The 19,918-nt window shown below is 38.5% G+C and overlaps 2 protein-coding genes across 3 annotated transcripts; one reads left to right on the forward strand and one right to left on the reverse strand.

Annotated features, from left to right (window-relative positions):
* Window positions 1-163: 163 nt before the first annotated feature.
* LOC139611427 (progestin and adipoQ receptor family member 3-like) lies at window positions 164-6,319 on the reverse strand. The gene is made up of 7 exons (XM_071466116.1): window positions 6,165-6,319; window positions 5,477-5,719; window positions 5,143-5,305; window positions 4,021-4,176; window positions 3,613-3,810; window positions 3,296-3,386; window positions 164-2,057 (listed from the first exon to the last, which is right to left on the reverse strand). The coding sequence occupies exons 2-7, from the start codon at window positions 5,671-5,673 to the stop codon at window positions 1,915-1,917; spliced, it is 948 nt and encodes a 315-aa protein (XP_071322217.1). The 5' UTR covers window positions 5,674-5,719; window positions 6,165-6,319; the 3' UTR covers window positions 164-1,914.
* A 2,393-nt stretch (window positions 6,320-8,712) lies between these two features.
* antxr2b (ANTXR cell adhesion molecule 2b) lies at window positions 8,713-19,916 on the forward strand. 2 transcript variants are annotated; one of them, XM_071465893.1, is made up of 17 exons: window positions 8,713-8,975; window positions 9,627-9,746; window positions 10,904-10,975; window positions 11,165-11,246; window positions 11,577-11,681; window positions 12,166-12,234; window positions 13,450-13,530; window positions 13,652-13,712; window positions 14,542-14,637; window positions 15,584-15,653; window positions 17,281-17,359; window positions 17,447-17,542; window positions 17,714-17,764; window positions 18,281-18,376; window positions 18,555-18,728; window positions 18,864-18,944; window positions 19,752-19,916. In XM_071465893.1, exons 1-17 carry the CDS (start codon window positions 8,851-8,853, stop codon window positions 19,788-19,790), a joined length of 1,497 nt encoding a protein of 498 aa, XP_071321994.1. In that variant the 5' UTR covers window positions 8,713-8,850; the 3' UTR covers window positions 19,791-19,916. The 2 variants fall into 2 exon arrangements, with proteins under 2 accessions (XP_071321994.1, XP_071321995.1); XM_071465894.1 differs by having other exon boundaries at window positions 9,675-9,746.
* Window positions 19,917-19,918: the final 2 nt, after the last annotated feature.

The raw sequence follows: 19,918 nt of genomic DNA on the forward strand, positions 1-19,918 counted from the left end.
CCTCGCCAACCAAAATGTGATTCTTATGCCAAGTGGTTGACCAAGAGGTTCAACCATCTCACCGAGCTTTTAACACAATTTAGATGTTAGTGGTTTCCTGCTATTAAAGCTTATTACATAAAATCTAAATCAGGAGTTATCAATATACAAACTCAATCACAAATATTTTCCAGCATTCTTTATTCATTCAAAATGTTTAAAAATATATTTTCACAGAGGCACTGAAATAAATATTATACATCTCAAAAGTCAGTGCCACCATACAAATGATATTCAGCAAATGCACAAACACGGGATGAAACAATCATGAGTTAATTTATGAAAAGATCAAGCAGCTGTGATAATCAGAGGGCCATGTTCCCGAGTAAAAACACACACAAAAAAGGCAAAATAAAGTCACTTCTTTTTTGCACCTGTACAGTGCATTTCCCATCATCCTGAATTTATAACTTGTTCAAAATATTAAATCTCACTATTAAAAAAAACATACTGGCCTTGTGGTGTAACAGCAAAGATATCTGTCTGAGTTTGATCATTTTGTTCTGATTCATGTTCACCTCTAGACCAAGAACAGATTGTAACAGTAAGTGTGTATACAGTACAAATACTCAAACATTATAAGGCAAATGAAGTACAAACACAATTGGAATTATGTAGAAACAAACACAAACATAACACTTAACAATCATTAAAATATGTAACTGTCCAAAAGCGTACTGAGGAAAAAAATAACTATTTAAAATACCTGAACCTCTTTACACTGGTCTTTTTTAAACAACAGCATCAATTGGACAATATTTTTTCACATATCCAGCCTTTATGGTAGACTTTATAATAACAACTGATAAGTGACAACTGATAACCACTACAGCTGATAAGTGATAATCCCTATGACTGATAGCTGACCAATCAGTAAGATCTTAAGTGCTACTGCTGACTGCATTGTCAGAGAAAATGTGATTTAATTGTCTTTACCGTAGAATTCAAGCTAGAAAGGGGTAATTTCACACAAATTTAAAAAATATCTAGTGATACCCAAACTGTTATACTGTTAAGCTGTTAAACTGCCACTTTATTTGTTCTAAAGACTACACCTTTACATTTTTTCAGTTTTGCACCTTGTCATACTTTGCAGACTGTTGTTCATTGACCTTAAACTATTTGTTCAAAAGCTCTTAACACCTGAGCTATTCTCAGTGGTCATGATCTTTTCTGTGCTTTCCACCGTTTATCAGGACCTTTCATACAATCTAATCTTGAACAAACTGATAGATAAACAAAATCATAGGCAAAAAAAGTCATTGTTCACTCAGGCTATTGTATTGCTTGCTAAACAAAAATCCCTATCTAATCCAACTAAGAGAGAACATGATTATCAATAAAAACATCAAAGCTCAGTTTGTTCTACAAATAAATAAAAATTCTTGCTTCATGCATTGATCTAATGGCTATGACGCAACATCAGGGGTTGCATGCTGTATTTACTGTCCATCAAGGGGGGTTGTTGTGGTGCAGCTGCATCACTTTTGACATCAGTTCACAGTCCCTAAAGGGTTAACTAAGGTCTTCTGGCTACTTGCCAAAAGCCTGGAACTACTAAGCATAACAGGTTCTGGTCTATTGCCCTTTTGTCAGGATAATTTAAGTCTCCTAGCCACCGTTAGCTGATATCTACTGTTAGAGGAGACTTTAGGAAAGGTTACTGGCCTTTAACAGCTGCCCAGGCCACAAGTGTTTTAACAGTAACCAGTAGCTTAGAGCTCCTGGTAGTTAGTGGTTGACAGACCTTTAGGTAGTAACTTCTAACCAGCAGCTGCTGTGGTTAGAAGGTTTTGAATATTAACATAGTGTATTTAAATGGTTATTAACCTACAACCGATAAGCCTTTAAACAACATTATTCGATCAGTTTCACTTAGCTGCTGCTGGTGCGGGTCGGGCAGGACTGAGTGTGCCTGAAGTGCATGATGTGTACAGCAGTCTGGTGCCACCAGTAAAACATCACAACCACCAGTATGTGCCACACCTGGTGGCTGGCGCCTAGGTAGTTCAGCTGACCTAGGACAGGAGAGATTTAAAAAATGCTCTATAAACTGTACATATTTTTATATTACATATTGTATATATTATTTTTTGTCAATTCTTGTACTTTCTTCAAAATGTACAAAAACAGATCACATTTCAGGAGGAAATGACAAGGAAGAGAGGGATGAGTTGCTACTGTGAGTTGACGTTCACAGTTCATTCTTTAAAGCCAACATGGATGAGAAGTCTTTAAACTGCTTAAAAAAAATGCAGATTTGAGTATCTGCAAGTTCATGACAGCTGGCAAACTCTTCTGTGCTGATACAGATCATGTGATATGATGAACCAACTCTCCAGAACAGCTACTAAATGGACGTTGAGATCAGATTGTTCTGTCAACTGTTACTGAGAGATGTTTTTCTGTTGTTTTTTTTTTTTTTTTTTTTTTTTTATTTGAAACAAAAATATTTCCCAAATAAGTTATATATCTGCAGATATACTGGTTATAGAAAATCTAAATTATTCAGTTCATAACTCTTTCTTATATTATGTAATATATATATAATTTACACACAGACACACACACACACACACACATATTTTTTTCTTTTCCCAAGTGACGATTCAATAATAACACTGTGACCTTTCAGTCCACTGTAGTATCAGTAATGTGTAAAACAACAAGCTCACATGAAATTTCATTAGAAATTGATCTTGATTATTTTTTCTGTAGATTATTTGTTATTATAGCCTTAGCTAACTGAACAGTTCATGTGTCTAACCTCTCTACTTTACTGACAAGCCTAATGCATGTCCACTACCTCGCAGATGGAGGTTTGACAGTGCATTTGTTAACAGAATACCCTCTTCAGTCTGCTGGATGACCAGTCACATTTTTTCAGTATAATTACACAGTTCACTTGTGATAGTGCTGCTTTTGTAAGATCATACATTGCGAAAATTTAACTTTTACAAATCAAGAAAATTATATAAACTGTAGAAATCTGTCACCATACCAAATTATTTGACCTGAAAGCCTGTGTTATGTCTGCAGATGTTCCTCTGATATAGTGACCTCTAGTGGTGTTTAGGCAATTTGTACAGGGCACAGTAACTGGGTTTAGAAGCCACAGCTTCTGAGGACAAAGCCATGAGGTTTGAAAGACATGAGCTGTGCCCACTTGTCCACTCACTCATTCATTCAATATAAAGTGCTTGCTATGTGGTAGACTCATTAGGGGATAAGTGCAGAAGACTTTCTAGAGACTCACCAGGGAAATAGCGTTCAGGGATTTTGGTGACGTAGAACAGGAAGGCAGATCCAGCTATCAGGTACATCACTATCACACGAGGCAGGAACAGCTGCACATATAAAAAAAATGCAAAATTTGCATGACTAAACATTGCACGGTCAGGAGGGGGAGGGTTCATGCATATTAGAGTTAAAATAACAGCAACAATAAAAATCATGCCCCACTGAGAGACCACCTCTCTAAACAAAGCTGTAAAATTGGTGTATAAAAATGTGCGAGCATGGATATCCATGCTCTAACTTTGCTTGTTTTCCAGCATGACTGTATTTCCTGACCTGTACGACATCAGAGGTGAATCCACCATTGAGCAAGACCCAGTGGCACGCGGGAATCACACTTATGCCAGCCACACAGCAGAAGATGGCCATGCGTATCCGTCGCCAGTCGTTACTGAGGTAACGAGGGTGGACCTGAGCGCAGAAGACGGCCAGGATCAGGGAGAGCACTGTCAGCAAGTAGACCTGTCGCCAGAACTACAAGACAGGAAAGTAACAAATCAGATACAGCAAAATCACAGCTGGAGCATCTGTTTCTTTGCTAGTATTATATTTTGCGAAAATGAAAGATAATCTAATGGTAGAAATTCTATATAAGATCATTTTTCCACCTTCATGTAACTGCTCTCCAACATACTCTTAAACATGCTACATGCTATCACTTCTATCTTGAGTGTTCACACATACAGCATTGCAGTAGAACGCGTAGAAGATCCCAGGTACATAGCAGCCCAAGATGCCAACAGAGATGCCTGCGTAGTCTAATGCCAGCCAGCGACGGCACGTCTTCTCTGATCGGTGGCATGAAAACAGGTGATATCCCACTGAACACAACATGCACACCTGGGATAAAAACACACAAAATCTTCACATACTCCAAATCATTTTTTAGTGTTCACAACATGTAACACAAGTTCATTTATATTTGGAGCCATTACTGGTTTCATCATGTAAAATTGATTTTATATGATGTAGAACTGATTCTATGTTAACAAGGTCCTGTTGTGACTATAGTACATGAACTGACCTCAAGAAATAATGATTTGTAAGGACAATCCAGATACTCACAACATGCACTTATGTGGACAGAAAAAGGGATTTTAGGATTCACACTGACACTGACAAATTTCCTATCCTATTATCAGCTACACAACCTACAATACAAACCATACACAGCTAAAGTGCAAAGCAATTTACATTGTCGCTACATTGAACAATTCATCAGCAGCCAGGGGGACTCTGAACTACACTACTATTCCTACTTTACAATACAATACACCGCACCCAACCTTTAAAATAGCTTACACATGTGGGCAGGTCGAGGTGAACTGAATGCACCTGCGGCAGGAAACGTAAACCTACATGAATGAGGTTGTTACACTTCACACTTACACTGTAATACAGGATTCTGCATATATCATTATTCACATAGAAATGTTCAGCTAATGGGGATGTTAATGATAATCTAGTACGTAAGTACAGCTGACAAAAATGAAAAACCTAACAGTTAGTTAGTTCAGGAGTATAACCCCCCCACACACACACACAATCCCAACATGCAGTGCATCTTTTATTAAACAACATCTTTGCATTCAGTTTCACATCAAACAACATAGCAAACAACAAGGCCAGGGTGAGGGTAAAGAATACCTATCATCTTTAGTTTCACAGTGATGAAAAAAACAAAACAAAAAAAAAGGACGGCCATCCAAAATTGATTCACTCTTTTTGACCAACCTGAAGAAAAGCAGTTAGTGAAAAGAATAGCCTCTCCACCATTGGTTATATACACAGCCAAGTATCTTTTACCTGGAAGCAGAACAGCCCAATAGCGTAGATGACATAGTCCTCTCTGTTAGCTCCAGAGGCTGGCAGTACTGAGGAGAGGTCATTGACCCCCAGAGAGAAGAAGAGCAGGAAGCCAAGCAGGTGGCTCCAGATATTCACTGTCTCATTGGACAGAATAAAAATACTGCAACAGACAAGAGGACACAAAGATTTAAATACAAACTCGCATACAATGAGGAAAGTCTGTAAACACACACTAACAATCACCAGCATGATGTCCACAAACTATGACAGTCATACCTATTCAAGACTCATTATCAACAGTAATAGCCAGAAAAAAGAAACACTTCTGCACCTCTTGAGGCAGAGCTTGGAGGGCAGGTGAGCTCTGTAGCCGTCGGTGATGTAGGGGTTTTCTTTGAGGAAGAGGGGAATTTGTTCGTATGTGTACAGTCTTATCCTCTGGGGTATCAACACGGGCCAGTGCTGGTAGCTGCCCAGCTCTATGTAGTGGGCAGTCTTCAGGAGCTTCTGGGGCATCTTCAGCAGCATCTTGTTCTCGGCTCCTCTGGTACAAGGTAAGGGAAGCAGGTTAAGGCTGAGTTTGGAAAAAGAAAGAGGAAACAACTGGTCAGTATGAGGCACCACAGGTGTTTCGCTTACTTTTCAAGGGACGATTCATCAGCAGAAAACAGATACAGACATACTGCCAGTGCTGGTCAAACACATTTCAAAACTTGAAGTAATTTGTGTTTACATGTAACTAGCTAAAAACGCTGCTTCAAGTTTGAATGCTTTCGTTTAGCAACCTGAAACACATCCACAGCGTTTGACTCTTATCTCTAAAGAAAAAAAAATATATATTTTACCTTTAATAAACAGCTAAAGAGACATAATGACTTCTCTGAACTGTATGTGAGACGGCTCTGTTACTGTGAAGCCAGCAGGCTAACCTCCAGCTAGCTAACATTACTGCTAACCCTGACAGGCGTTATTTCCTGTTAACCAGCCACACTGGTTGGAAACTGCCTGACACAGCTCACCATTAGTCGAAGCCCGACTGTGGACGTCCTTGTTCGGGCAGCAGAGCCATTACCCGGACGGCTTGAAAAAAAACAACATTTTAGTAAAATAAAATTAGATGTTACCAGTGAGGTACTGGCTACAGCAGCAAACCTGTCTTCTTCTCTTTGTTGTTGTCGGCTGCAATGAAACGGCCCCTTACTGCCACCACCTGGGAGGTATGAGGTAATGCATCTGTGGACATTTATTAAACTTAAAAGAAGAAGAAGAAGAAAATAACTATCTCCTGCACTTTGTTGCAATAAATATGTCTTGTGTTCTAAATTAAATGATTTGGATTTTTCCCTATAGACATTACATGTTGTACAGTGTATTTTATTGTTGTGTTGTGAGCAGTTCCCAGGAGACAACTCCACCAAAACTGAAATGGAAATCACGCCCAGTATGTGATTTTAATTTAATGGTCCAAGCTTGTGACCACAGCCTCAAAGATCAGTGTGTACTGGATTTGATGGAGGGGCTGACTGTGGCTACATACTGTTCAAACCTTTCTCAAGGTCAAAGCAGAGCGCCTCTGCCACATCTGGATGGCACCGGTGACCCCTTATTTCTGCCATCAGTCCCTTTCGCCTGGACGAAACAGAGCCGGCCCTTCTTCTGGCAAACAGGTGTCCATCCACCTGCAGCTCAGGAAGCTCCTCCCATTTCAAACTGAGGTCAAATTATAGAGTCAAATTAACTCTTCTAATTCTTCATCATCTTGCTCCTGCATTAATGGCTCTTAATATTCAAATATGTTTTATGGATTCATACCGTCATGTTATACATATCTCCCTAAAATTCAGCCTAACATATTTTAAATCTTGGGAAAGTTTGCATTCTCACTTTGGGAATTTGAAAAATAAACTTATGTGGCTGTGAACAGTGCTTGGCTGTGCAGTTTGAGCTTGTAATGACTTTTCTATTGGCAAGAGAGTGGGATTGAAAATTTAGAAAACAGTCAAAAGGAAGATACTCACTGTATATACATAGGAGTATCTTCCTTATAACTGTTTCACTCTGTAAATGTTTAAAAAAAGAGAAGAAAGATAGATTTAAGGGGAATCAAGCATCTTTGTCCTCTAGTCCAACTACACCCTCAAATAAAACACTGATTACAGAATTCATAGCAGCCATCCATGAAATATCCGAGGGGGATCCCTGGCAAGCGCAGGATTAAACAGAAAACATGCCATTTGCTGACACAATGACTTTGGTATGTTATTATTTAGATTGCTTGCTGTCATGACCTCAGTCCTCTTAAGCGTTGATTGCAGAGAGAACAGTTGAATTTATGATTAAAGCACTGAACCACATACGGACTCCTGGAGTGTGTTGAGCGTCTCAGATTGATGATATTTAACAATGCAAAGCTTTCTGAAAGAGAATTAGGGTTAACTTTTAAGGGCATGGTCATCTTCTCGTGTTGGAGAACCATGTTTGGAAGAATCAAAAATATAGGTTTTTATCACGCTGTCAAGAGTCTAGTCCCTTGAGACAAAGGAGTGGGCTTAATTTCTGCTTTTGGGAGGCCACTTTCTGGATCAGACTCATACAAGGGAGCAAATGTCTGACATACCAAGAGCGTTGTGTTAGCCTATTCAGTTCTTCCTTCCATCTGCAATAGATTTACAGGAACATGATACACGTGTTTGTCCTGAACACACACACACACACACACAAAAAATGTATCAGGAAAATAGAACATGGACAATTACTGGGTGAGTGGCAACCTAATGTAAACAAAGTAATAGCACCACAGCCTAGTCAGACACTTTACTGAAACAAAACAGCACACCTCACATCTATTTTAACAAATTCAGGTATAGTTATGGTTCAAATATAAAGATATATTCAGTCAACTGTCAGTCTTTTTAATTTTATTAAGTCCAATGTCATGAGCAACAGGAACATTTTTTTGCTTTCAAAATAAAAGGGCACATCAAATATCTTTCTTTTGTATCTTTCTACCTTTTTCCCCACATTCTTACTTCTTTTCGGGATTTTTCAACACAACATAAAATACATTATAATTAAATTACATTTCTCACAATAGGAATTCATATTTACTTAATACTGATTTGCTGTATAGCCAACTGCTTCGATGTACAGTCTTATAAATATTCAATTACTTTATGTTTATCTATATGTGTCTGATAATATAGCTTTATCTTTCATTTCAATATCTGTTTTAATTCTAATCATAGACAAAAAAATCTTTTTATGGAAATGTTATGATGCATTTGCACCAATGTTAAAAGCGCAAAAAATGAATTCCATATCAAAGCAAATAACAACGTGAAAATGTATTTATTCAAAACTGTTTTACATATACAGTATTCATTCATGCATGATTATATTTGTAATATCGTGTCCCGTTTTCTTTACTTTGAAGAGTCCTGAGGGAAGTTGTTTTTGCAGCTGTTTTGACGTCATTACGTGCAGCAGCTATGTGCCCTGCCCAGTTTATTGTATCAGCAGCCTGCTGCTGTCACTGCACACACTCACATACCGTGCTGGTCTGCACACACACTGGTCCAGCATGTGAGCTGCTGATGATGTGAAGATGAAGGACTCATAGCTGCACCGGCTGATTTCAGGATATAGCCCCCTTTTTTTTATTTTTTTTTTTAAACAAGTTCACTGCTGATATGAAACGCACGGATTATGGAGGGAATATGGATATGTTTCCAGATCCTACTTTTTGTTAGTGTTTTTGTAAATGCATCGCTGCATGCTGGCGACGACGCTTCTTGTGATGGAGCGTTTGATGTTTATTTTGTTTTAGACAGGTGAGTCGGGGATACTGACTGCGTCTGTGAGCATGTGTTTTGGAGCAGGGGGGAATAAAGGAGCCAACAGGCACAGAGCAACACATTAATTTAATATTTGTTACATCAGTGCAGAGGCAGTGTTTGATTCAGTCCTCTCCATGTATGGTTGTGTTTAGTTAACCATGTTCCTCTGCTGCTTCACTTGTAGGTTTGACAAGTTTACGTCAATCTTTTCTGGTGTGACCATCAGTGTTTGGATTGTATGCTTGGAGGAGGTTCACTTGTAAAGTTCTTTTCAATCTAAAGCCTCCAGCTACAACAGAATAAATGAAGTGTGTGTTATCTGTTTGTTCTGGTTCAAATAAGCTGACAACAGAATGAACTGATCAACACCCATTCTGGCTTTATGCTCTCATTCAAGGTGTAAATTCTTTATTTTTTCTAGTTTGGATGCATCTGCATGAGATATACACTGGATGTTTGGGGAAACCCGATTAATTATCACATGATCAAAACTTTAATTATGTGGTTCATAAAAAAGAAAAAAAAAGAAAAAAAGTTTTATTCCTGTAAATGAAGGATATTGTGATGAACGTTCCCCTGTTTTTATTATCTTATTTTCTCTCATGCTTGGGGTTAAATCATGTTTTGGGTTATCTGATTCTTCAGTCTTTGGGTGTCTGGGATCTATCACTTTTGGGCTGGATGTTTTTGCAGGTCAGGCAGTGTGTCGGGACACTGGGATGAGATCTATGGATTTGCGGAGCAGCTCACCAACAGGTTTGTCAGGTAAATAAATTCTGTGTACTTTTAAATTTTGTGATGATAATCCTCTCTCTCTCTCTCTCTCTCTCTCTCTCTTATTTCTACTCCCCTCTAGATTTCAGGGGTATTCATACTATAAAAAGCCTGGCTCATTAAAACAAAATTAGATGCATACAGCAGAAATTTAATGAATGATATAAAGAGTATTTACACATTGAGAAGTCAGTGTAGGTCTTTCAATTACAATACAAACAGTAGTAGTGAGTAGAAAAGTAGGGCATGTCTATTTTGGGCAGCAGACTTCATGCAAGGCCACCAACTGCTCCTAAATCCCCCTGGGTACTGGTGCAAAAGGGTGTGTGTGATATCTTTAGGTTTAATAGCGGGTTGCTAAATATGAGAGCAAAACATCCAGCCAGATGTTGACGCTGGTGCTGACCACTCTTTACAGCCTGAGTGGTAGACCTAGGAAGTAAAACAGACAGGGTTAGAAGTTTGATTCCCTGTCTTATGGATGTCAATGGGTGTGCAAGGCACTAAGACTGGTGTATGTCTTCTAGTGACTAGTCCAACTGTAACAGAAAACATTTGGTGAAATGAAATACTATTATTAATATTGTCAGGTTAATTTCATGGTATGCAAATTTATGTTTTGCAGCATGGTATAATCTGCTTTATCAACAGTGTCATGCTGAGTCAAGTCATGTCATAACTTGCTTGTTTTTCATTTCATTACAATGCACTTTATTACATCACATTAAATGCTATGTTATACTGTATGTCACTTCCATATAATGTCATGTTATGTTTTGTTGTTGTTGTATGTATATGCTGTGACATGTATTATTGTGGTCTGACATGCTCATTTAACATGACATAACATCATAACAGTGAAATACAGTGTAGCATTTAACCAGATAATGGAAACAGATGCAAAAGTGCGTACAGATTAGAGACATGTAACAATCTTTTTTAATGCAGTCCTATTGCTCCCAGTGTTTACACCCCATTGGGAGTAAACATCTGTCCAATCAAAAACTAATCAATATGTAATAGCAATTATGGGAATCCTTTTGGTTGACACATGGTCCAAATCCACTTATAATTTTTTACCCTAAAAGTTTGCTTTTGGACTGCAGATAATATTCATAGGTCTTGTGTTTTTTGTTTGTGTGTTTCAGTCCCAGGATGAGGGTTTCCTACATAGTCTTCTCAGCCAAAGCAGTTGTAATACTTCCACTAACTGGAGACAGGTACAGTCCTCAATCTTTCAAACGTTGCTCTTCTCTTTCTATCTCCTTCTCTGTCTAACTCCCTAATTCATCTTGCTCCTCATCCTCCTTTCTGAAACACTACACAGATAACCAGTTCATACCGAAACTGGGCTCTTATCTGACTTTATTTACACTGTGCTGTCCCTGTTTTGTGATCCGGCTGCGAAGGTCAAAAATAGATGAGGGTTTGAAGAAGCTGAGCCAAATCAAACCTGCAGGTGAAACTTACATGCATGAAGGAATGAAAGCGGTAGGTATCCTCATCAAACATTGTGATTAATGTCCAGGGCCCACATTACCTAAAGAATTTTTTTTAAAAAGAGAGATTTAAAAGGTATCTTTAACACAACCAACTTGTTAAAAGTTGTAAAATCAACCAAAAACCTGTGTTATTCCCCAGTATATTGTCACATAAATGAGTAAAGTGGATTATATGTTGTTTCTAGCAGCACCAACTATGTCTGGCGACAGTAAACGTCATGAAGAGCTACACATGCGCACAGTGTGTGTGTAACCTTGATTTTTAAGTTAAGCCTGAAAAGCCTCCTCCTCTGAATATGTACCAACTTTCACTCGTCAGGTGTCGGAGCAGATGAAGGCACAAACTTCGCCATCATCCAGCATCATCATCATTCTGACTGATGGCAAGCTGGAGGTCTACCCTTACGAACTAAGTGTACAAGAGGTATCTCACGCACACACACAACTGCGCACGAATGAGGAAAGTAGATGGACACAGCAAAAGCTTTGTATTATATGGCTCCTTTCTGGCTGACGAAATTAAGTGATTTTAGCAGTCAACTGTGAAATTGGGGTTGTTTAAGCAAACACACTGACACATTCACAGTCTTCTCACATCGCTCTGTTGTTTTAGTCGCAACACTAATAAAAGTTTCAAGGGTGAACATGTTGATTTTTGTATCATGTTGCATGAAGTGAAACTGCATGGAAGAAACAAAACAGTCACTCTAAACCGTATCATGTCTTGAGGAGGATTGTGAGCTGTAATACAGGATTTGATTTATAATACATGACTTTAAAAAAGCAAAAATACTCATGGTCTTTTATTAATTACTTCTTTTTTGATAACTGCTCATAAACATGGGTTTACTGTTTGTCAGTAGAAGCAAAAATTTCACTCACAACTTTCTTTGCATCCTCCTTCCCAGGCTGACAAAGCCAGAGGGTTTGGAGCCAGAGTGTACTGTGTCGGGGTCATGGACTTTGACCACAAACAGGTAGGAGGACTCAATGTTACTCTCTCTCTCTTTACTTTGTCTTGTTGGTGGTTTTCTGCCATGCAGCGCTGTGGGAAAGAACACTTCTCTCTGTCACTGATACTGTTGGCTGTGGGTTTTATTTGTCTTTCTGTGTGTATCTGTCTGTCTGTGTCTGTGTCAGTGTGTGTGTTAGGTCGTGGTCAGAACTTCAAAAGGCTGTTGTTGTTGAGCCAGATTTATTAACACACCTTGACCTTGTTGCTGAGTCTGTTTGAGTTCAACTGAGTCCTCTTAAGGACAGAACAGCAGGAAGTGGGTAGAGATTTCTAATTTATGGTTTATGCTGCATTAGGTCTATGTAAAAACATGGAATACATTTTGTAAGGCAGCACATTCTGAGTTATCATTTCCTTGGAGAGAGTTTGATTTCTTCCTATGCAGGTATCAAGTTGATAGGGAGGGAGCATTGTGTTAGGAATGAAAACACTGAACCGAAGGATAAAGTTGTTTTTCATGCAGAGTAAGAATGAAATGTCTTCTGCTGACTGTTTGACAGGAAGGAATACAAAAAAGAAAAAGTAGAATATAAAGTCAGTAGTATTATACTATAAACACCAACATGATTAAGAACAATTGGTCTGTTGTGCTTGCTATGATATGGGATCTTTTCTATAGTCAACATCAGGTCGTAAATTATCCTTAATAAAATTTACAGTGAAAAGAAAACACAGTAATTACATTTGTTGAGAAATATAATACTGCAATATTTCATCTAAAGTGGCATCCATGGTTGCATAACCCCTGCCCTGAAACATTCCTGCATTATTGTTGTTTGTTTTGCTGTTGCAGAGGCCTTAATCACATCGTTGCTCTGTGTAATAAGTATTAATAAGCACAACTATATGGCTTCAAAACTGCATAACTCATGACCAGAAAGTCTAAAGTAGTCAATGAGTGCAAGTGATCTTCTGGCTGGTTACTGACTGAGCTTACTCTGTGGTCCGAGGAGGAAGTAATTACCTCACTCTCAAATTAAATAATGCCAGACGAGCTTCCTGTTCTGCTATCATTAAAGCAGGAGATGAAAGCTGCAGCCAGCTGTCCAGAGCTTTCATCTCCCAGAAACAGGCTTTTCCTCCCTAAATGATGCTGAAGCACTGAACCAAAACCACTAGAAGAAGTAGAAGTGAATGTAACGGTGGATAAACTGTAGTTCTTCTTGTTTTCACTCAGCTTGCTGAAATAGCAGATGGCACAGAGCAAGTGTTCCCAGTTTTGTCCGGGTTTCACGCCCTCAAAGACATCGTCAACTCGGTGAGGTCACATATAACGATGCACAAAAACATTCATGGGCAGACAGAATGAGTGAGACATATTGCAGTGTGAATAGAAACCTCTCACTGGAGCTGTTGCCTATATCTGTATCTCTGCACAGATCCTGAAGCAGTCATGCACAGATGTGTTCACGATAGAGCCGTCAAGTGTTTGTGTGAATGGTAAGTTAGTGGGGATGAGTTTGTTGTCTCTGTAACATTTGAATATAATAATGTAGCAAAAAAGTATGGCATAAATTAATTATGTTATTAGATTACTGTGAAATTTTGTGCAAATATTCATGGTCCTCAGAGGATGAACATTACAGACTTTGGTGATTTCCTTAGTATTCCTCTGGTGTTGCCAGCAGATCAAAGTTTTCATTTATCCGTTAAAATATTTAAACATTGACTTGATTGGTTGTCTCCCAGAATTTGGTGCAGATATTCATAGATCACAGACAGTGAATCCTAAAGACTTTGGTGGTCTTCCGCGCAACTACAAGTTTTACATTAATGTTTTATGGTGAAATATCCCAACAAATATCAGATGGACTTTTTATAAAGGCATTCACGTTCCCCTCAGGATGAATTGTAGTGACTTTTGTGATCCCCTGGCTTTTCATATAGTGCAATCATCAGGTGAAACTTTGATCTATCCAGTACTTTTGTTGATTACCAAATACATGCAAAACTAATGTTATTCCCATCGGCCTCAGCTGTAGCAGCTTGTGTACTGCTAATTAGCAAATATTAGCATGCTGACATGCTAAATTAAGTTGGTGAAATTGGTGAACATTGTACCTGCTCAACATCAAAATATATTAGCATCATTTTAGCATGCTGATGTTAGCATTTCTCTCAAAGCACAGCTGTGTAGCCTCACAGAGGCACTAGCATGCCTGTACACCGTTGACTTTAATTTTCTCAATCACCATATTTTCTGTTTAATGTTTGCTGTTGAAATTGAAGTATAGTGTCATAGTCATGTAATGTGTCTCGTGTTTTCCAGAGTCTTTCAATGTGGTGCTGAGGGGCAGCGGCTTCAGCGGATCCAGGAGGACAGACAACGTACTCTGCTTCCTTACTGTCAATCAAAACACATACAGTCAGTAATCACACTCATGACTTACACAGTTGCACTTTAGGGGTCAGCTGATATGCAATTGGGTGCTAATGCTGAGGATGCACCTATACTGCCAGGAACTACAGCTACAGGTTCACTTCACACAGATGCTAAATTGTGCCGGGATAACATCATGTATGTGAGTGAAATGTGATACAATGAGCAGATTGCTGGGCTGCAGTGGAAAGTCAGAGTCATGATGTCCAGAGACAAACAGTGGCTGCTTTTTATTGACTTCAGCTGGAGAACAGAGGAGACATTATGAGACTGAGCAGAGGGAGGGAGGACATGTTCTCTGTCGTTAGTCTATTAAAGGATCGATGAGGGGGGGGGGGGCTATGTCACTGAGAGGACAGGAAGGACTATATCAAATTTTCCTTTTCCTTCATCTTGCTTGTTTTTATCTTTTCTGTTGGAATGTTTTTCATTCTTCCTGTTGTTGTTGCTCTGTTGCTTTGAATTTTCCTTCCTTGATCCTGGCTGCGATATTTAGAATAATTTTATGATGGAAAAAATGAAGAAAACTGAATCTAAATTTGAAAATTCACATATACATTTACTCATTTGGCAGATGCTTTTATCCAAATATAAATTTCTGTTAAAATAGATTCTGGAGGTGAGAACAATGACATTGGAAGTTTGTGAAGTATTTATTAATTTATTTAATTATATACACACAGGAAATGTACCATCATTACGGCCGTTCTCCTTGGTGATAATTTATAGTATGTAAAATAAGATTATATAACGCATTCAGGAGTTAAAACACTATAAACAGCATTTCTGTTGGCCAGTCAGCGTCATATTGTTTTGCAAGCCAAAATTATGTATTTTTATTTTCCATTTACTGTTGAACTATTTGTAACTTTTTTATTTTACTGTTAAGTTTTTGTGGGAAAATTCTGTCTTTATATGTGTGACTTCTCAGGCCAGAAGCCAACAGTAGTTAGAGACGGCTATCTGCTGTGTCCAGCTCCTGTTCTGCATGAGGTTGGACAGTAAGTCAACACACACACACGCACACACATGCACACGCACACACATGCACACACACACACACACAGACACACAAACACACACAGACCCATGCACTTAACTTAAAAACTGAGCGTGATGCCAGCAGAAGGTCTCTTCCTGATGGCGAAACACTTTAAAAAACAACGACATTATTGTATAGTCATAGTGTAGCATTCTGATCATTGTTATTTAAAAGTAATGCAGGTACCCACAAGATTTTTTTAATACACAGCTGTGACACCACACTCATGTTTGAAGAGTGAAAATAGTAACCAAAGCCTTCATTATGTCACATGGCCTGCTTTATTGTTTTTTTTTTATATAGTCTTAAGCATCTCTGCGCCCCATCAGCCTTTTCTCTCACCGTCAATCCAGTACAGAGACTGTGTCTACCGTAAATAGAAAAAGACAAGAGTCTTTGTGGAATGTTATTTGGCATAGTATCATTTTATAACACCATTACCCCGGCATTTCTCTGACAACACTGGCTTAAGAAGAAGTGCATCACTGATGTGCAGTCATGATCAATTGCATCAAGTCACTGAGAAATAGAATATATTTACTCAAAGTAAATTAAAAAACAGTCATATAATATGGGTAGGTCGTCATTTCAATCTGTCAACATTTCTCCACCAGGCTTGGGCAAATACAGCAGGTGGAAATTAGCCTCCAGAAATCTGTTGAGTGTGTCACAGAGAAACAAGAACAATGTTTACAGTAAAATCTGTGAACAGCTCGAACAGCTTAAAGAGTTGGATGAACTGAAGCCAGTGTGACCAGAATATCTCTGTGGCATTTAGAGAGCGAGCCAAAGCTGATTTAACATCACCCACTTCAAACACCACTCTCTCTCTCTCTCTCTCTCTCTGTTTGTCTCCAGTCACCTCTCACTTTCCATCATGTCTCACCCACTCTCTAACACTCCCTCTGTACTGAAACACCCATGAATAGTTTGATCATATTATTTCTCAGGGACAGAACACAAACAATCCCAGCAACAACCTCTGCAGTTAGAAACAAACATTATTTAGCTTCATCTGTAATGGTGAAAAAAGGAAATCTGGTCAAAATATGATAAGAACATAAATGGCAATGACTTCCTTTTTCAATGACTCACTGTTCTTGGCACTAATGATCTTTAAGGTCAGCAGGGAAGCTGACAAGGTTACAAAGAAGCAAAAGTTATATGGCAGTGCAACTTTAAACTCTGTAAAAATGAAGCAGTGGTGAACAGATCAAAGACAGTTGCTTCTGTTTAACTCGTTTCACTTCATTAAGAGGCAGAGTGATGGATGAACAATAGATAGGAGGTTGAGTAACTCTCCACCTCACCAGAAAAGGGAAATGATTGAAAAAAATAGTAAGTTATATTAGTTTGGCTAATTTGAGTTTTCCTGACTATGATAAAATAGCTCAGCCTCTCATTAGCACTTACTATATTTCAATAAAACTTGCAGGATGCTCCTTCTTTCTTCATTCTGTATTTTGATACTGTGCAGTCCACCACACACACACACACACACACACACACACACACACACACACTTTCTGCAGGAACTCTTTCTTCCTCTGATGTTGTTTTCAGTGACCATGTTCTTATGATTTCAGATCAATTGAAGTGCTTGTTAGTCTGAACAATGGACAATCTTACATCTCCACTCCCATCAACATCTACGCCACAACATGTGTAAGTATCAATAATATAAAACAGAAAAGTTTGAAGGAGAATAACTAACAACTTCATGTTGCTTGTTTTTGTGTTTGTTCATTGCAGTCTGATGGGACCTGGGTGCTCTGGTTGCTGTTGGCTCTGTTGCTGTTACTGGCTCTGGGTTTGCTCTGGTGGTTCTGGCCTCTTTGCTGCACTGTGGTGAGTCTATGCATGTGGTAGTATAACTCAAATTTAGGCCTGGAGGAAGCATGAACCATAATTCAGTGCTATTGATGTTTATGGAAATAGCCCACAAGATCAAGTGTTTCTTGAAGTGTTGCAGTTTAGCCCCGAGGTTTCTGCAGTAACAGCCCCACTTATTTCTTACAGGTGATCAGAGACCCACCTCCCTCTCGCCCCCCTCCTCCCCCTCCTGCCATTGTGAGTTTAAAAACATATTTCTGTCACATCAGCAATAGAAGGAAGGATGCATTTTGAGTCCAAGGTTTTGCTTAGTGACTAGAGTGGCTCCACATTTTTTCAGAAGGAGAGTGGGGATTTCACCTACCTCCAGGGTGCATGGAGAACAGGAAAAAGTCTGAAAAGGCCTCAAAACATGCCTCTATTTAATCATATCTCTTAAATTAAACAATGTTTTTTTCTTCATCAAGACTCTAAATTGAACAATTGAAATTAGCTGTTTATAATTTGAAAAAATAGTTTCTTTAGTTCCTGAATATCTGTAGTGCTGGAGATTTTATGGTATCAGCATCCAGTGACCACTAATGGTACTGCATCACTTTCATGTACTCATATGTTTGTCATGGTGAGTTTGCATAGTGACAGTGTATGATTTTGTGTTAGAATTTTAACAGAATAAGCTTAAAAGGTAAAGATACCTTTTTATTCCCGGAGCTCACTGTGAAGTTATTTGAATTAACCTTTATTGCGTTTAAGGAGCCAGAAGAGGATCTCTCACCCAAACACAGGTGGCCCACAGTGGACGCTTCATACTATGGAGGGAGAGGTGCTGGAGGAATCAAACGCATGGAGGTAATCATACAAACATCCATCGTTAATACTGATTGGTACTTCTACTTCATTTAAGTGTTTCTTTTTTTTTTTACCAGCATTCATAAAGGCAGATTTCATCATTTTACTGACTAAGACCAAGTGCAGATGAACACACACATCGGTTACTATGGAGATCAATCTGTGTGCTTATTTTTAGGTGCGCTGGGGGCAGAAGGGCTCCACAGAGGAGGGGTCACGGCTAGAGAAAGCCAAAAATGCAGTGGTCACTATGCCGGAGGAAGTGGAGGAGCCCATCATACCCCGACCCCCACCAAGACCTCCTCCGGTCTACAGCCCCCCGTCACAGTCCAAATGGTACACTCCCATCAAGGTGGGACTCATGACTACACTTTAGCTTAGAAGAAATGTACGAATAAGTGATGTCATGTCTGTTTTCTACCTTTCTTAATCTGTATTTTTATGTTCTGTTTTTGACTGACTCAACCTGATTTGATTTGACCTTCAGGGACGTTTTGATGCATTGCTGGCATTACTGAGAAGACAGTACGACAGAGTGGCAATCATGAGACCAACATCTCAGGACAAGGTAAGAAATATCTGCAGGATTTTTAATCTAAAAACAATTTCATTTTATCATTTTAGAGAATTACTCTGTTGTAACAGTCTGAATGTGATCGCTCAAACTGACCTCAACTCCTTTAAGATTGTTTTATTGTTTATTATTTTTATTGTCACTGTATTTACTGATCTGATGGTGATGATTTATCTTCATATTTTGTCCCTGTTTGACTCTGACTTATCTGCTCCCAGAAGACATTATTATTGTTTTGGGGTGGGATCTTTCTGTTTTGAATGTATGTTTATGTGTGTATGTCTATATGTATGTATGCATGCATGTATACACTTGTATATACATACTTGTATATATGTATTCATTTTTTTTCCTTCTTCTTTCTCTCTTGGTTGTGGTGATGCATTCCGGGTTGTGTTTGTAAATTTAATTTAAAAATCAATTAAAAAAAAAAATTTAAAACATGTGGAAAGACATTTTATCACTGTACTTTCAAAGTAAGAAATAGGCCTGATTCAGGCATGACGATAAAAAGTCAATAGGTTCTTTTATAGTAAAAAGTTTTACTTGATGTAAAGGCTGTTTTTGACAAATTCTGTTTACAAGTGGCCAAATAACTGATCATGACAGTCTGCATTTATGCTAATCCAGATCAATAAACACATAACATACATCGCCTCTGGTTTGATTGTATCATATTCTGCTTAACTCAACTTGAATTTATAACATATAGTTATTTATTTATTTATTTACTGTTTAATAAATTCAGTTTCTGGCTGATATTTTACAATGTTTGATCAATCTCTTTTGTTTTGTCTCCAGGGCCGCTGCATTAACTTCACCAGAGTTCAGAGTCACTGATGTTCAAACATGAGGATCAACACTTTTCACTTTATTCCTTTATTCTGGCCAAAGATGACCAACATGTGTACTCAGAGATGAATGTTGAGAGTCAGTGTGTATTGTAAATAAACGCCTTTACTTATATT

This window comes from Trachinotus anak, unplaced genomic scaffold (genome assembly GCF_046630095.1).
Source record: "Trachinotus anak isolate AG129_WGS33_773 ecotype Australia unplaced genomic scaffold, CSIRO_AGI_Tana_v1 ptg000028l, whole genome shotgun sequence".
Classification (NCBI taxonomy): domain Eukaryota; kingdom Metazoa; phylum Chordata; class Actinopteri; order Carangiformes; family Carangidae; genus Trachinotus; species Trachinotus anak.

Excerpts from the sequence above, each read along its gene's own strand:
- LOC139611427 (XM_071466116.1), bottom strand. The coding sequence starts at position 5,673 with ATGCTGCTGAAGATGCCCCAGAAGCTCCTGAAGACTGCCCACTACATA. Across the intron at positions 5,306-5,476 it reads TCCAAGCTCTGCCTCAAGAG|TATTTTTATTCTGTCCAATG; the intron begins GTGCAGAAGTGT and ends TGTCTGTTGCAG. Across the intron at positions 3,387-3,612 it reads TCACCTCTGATGTCGTACAG|CTGTTCCTGCCTCGTGTGAT; the intron begins GTCAGGAAATAC and ends TTATATGTGCAG.
- antxr2b (XM_071465893.1), top strand. The coding sequence starts at position 8,851 with ATGGAGGGAATATGGATATGTTTCCAGATCCTACTTTTTGTTAGTGTT. Across the intron at positions 10,976-11,164 it reads CTTCCACTAACTGGAGACAG|GTCAAAAATAGATGAGGGTT; the intron begins GTACAGTCCTCA and ends CCGGCTGCGAAG. Across the intron at positions 13,713-14,541 it reads GTCAAGTGTTTGTGTGAATG|AGTCTTTCAATGTGGTGCTG; the intron begins GTAAGTTAGTGG and ends CGTGTTTTCCAG.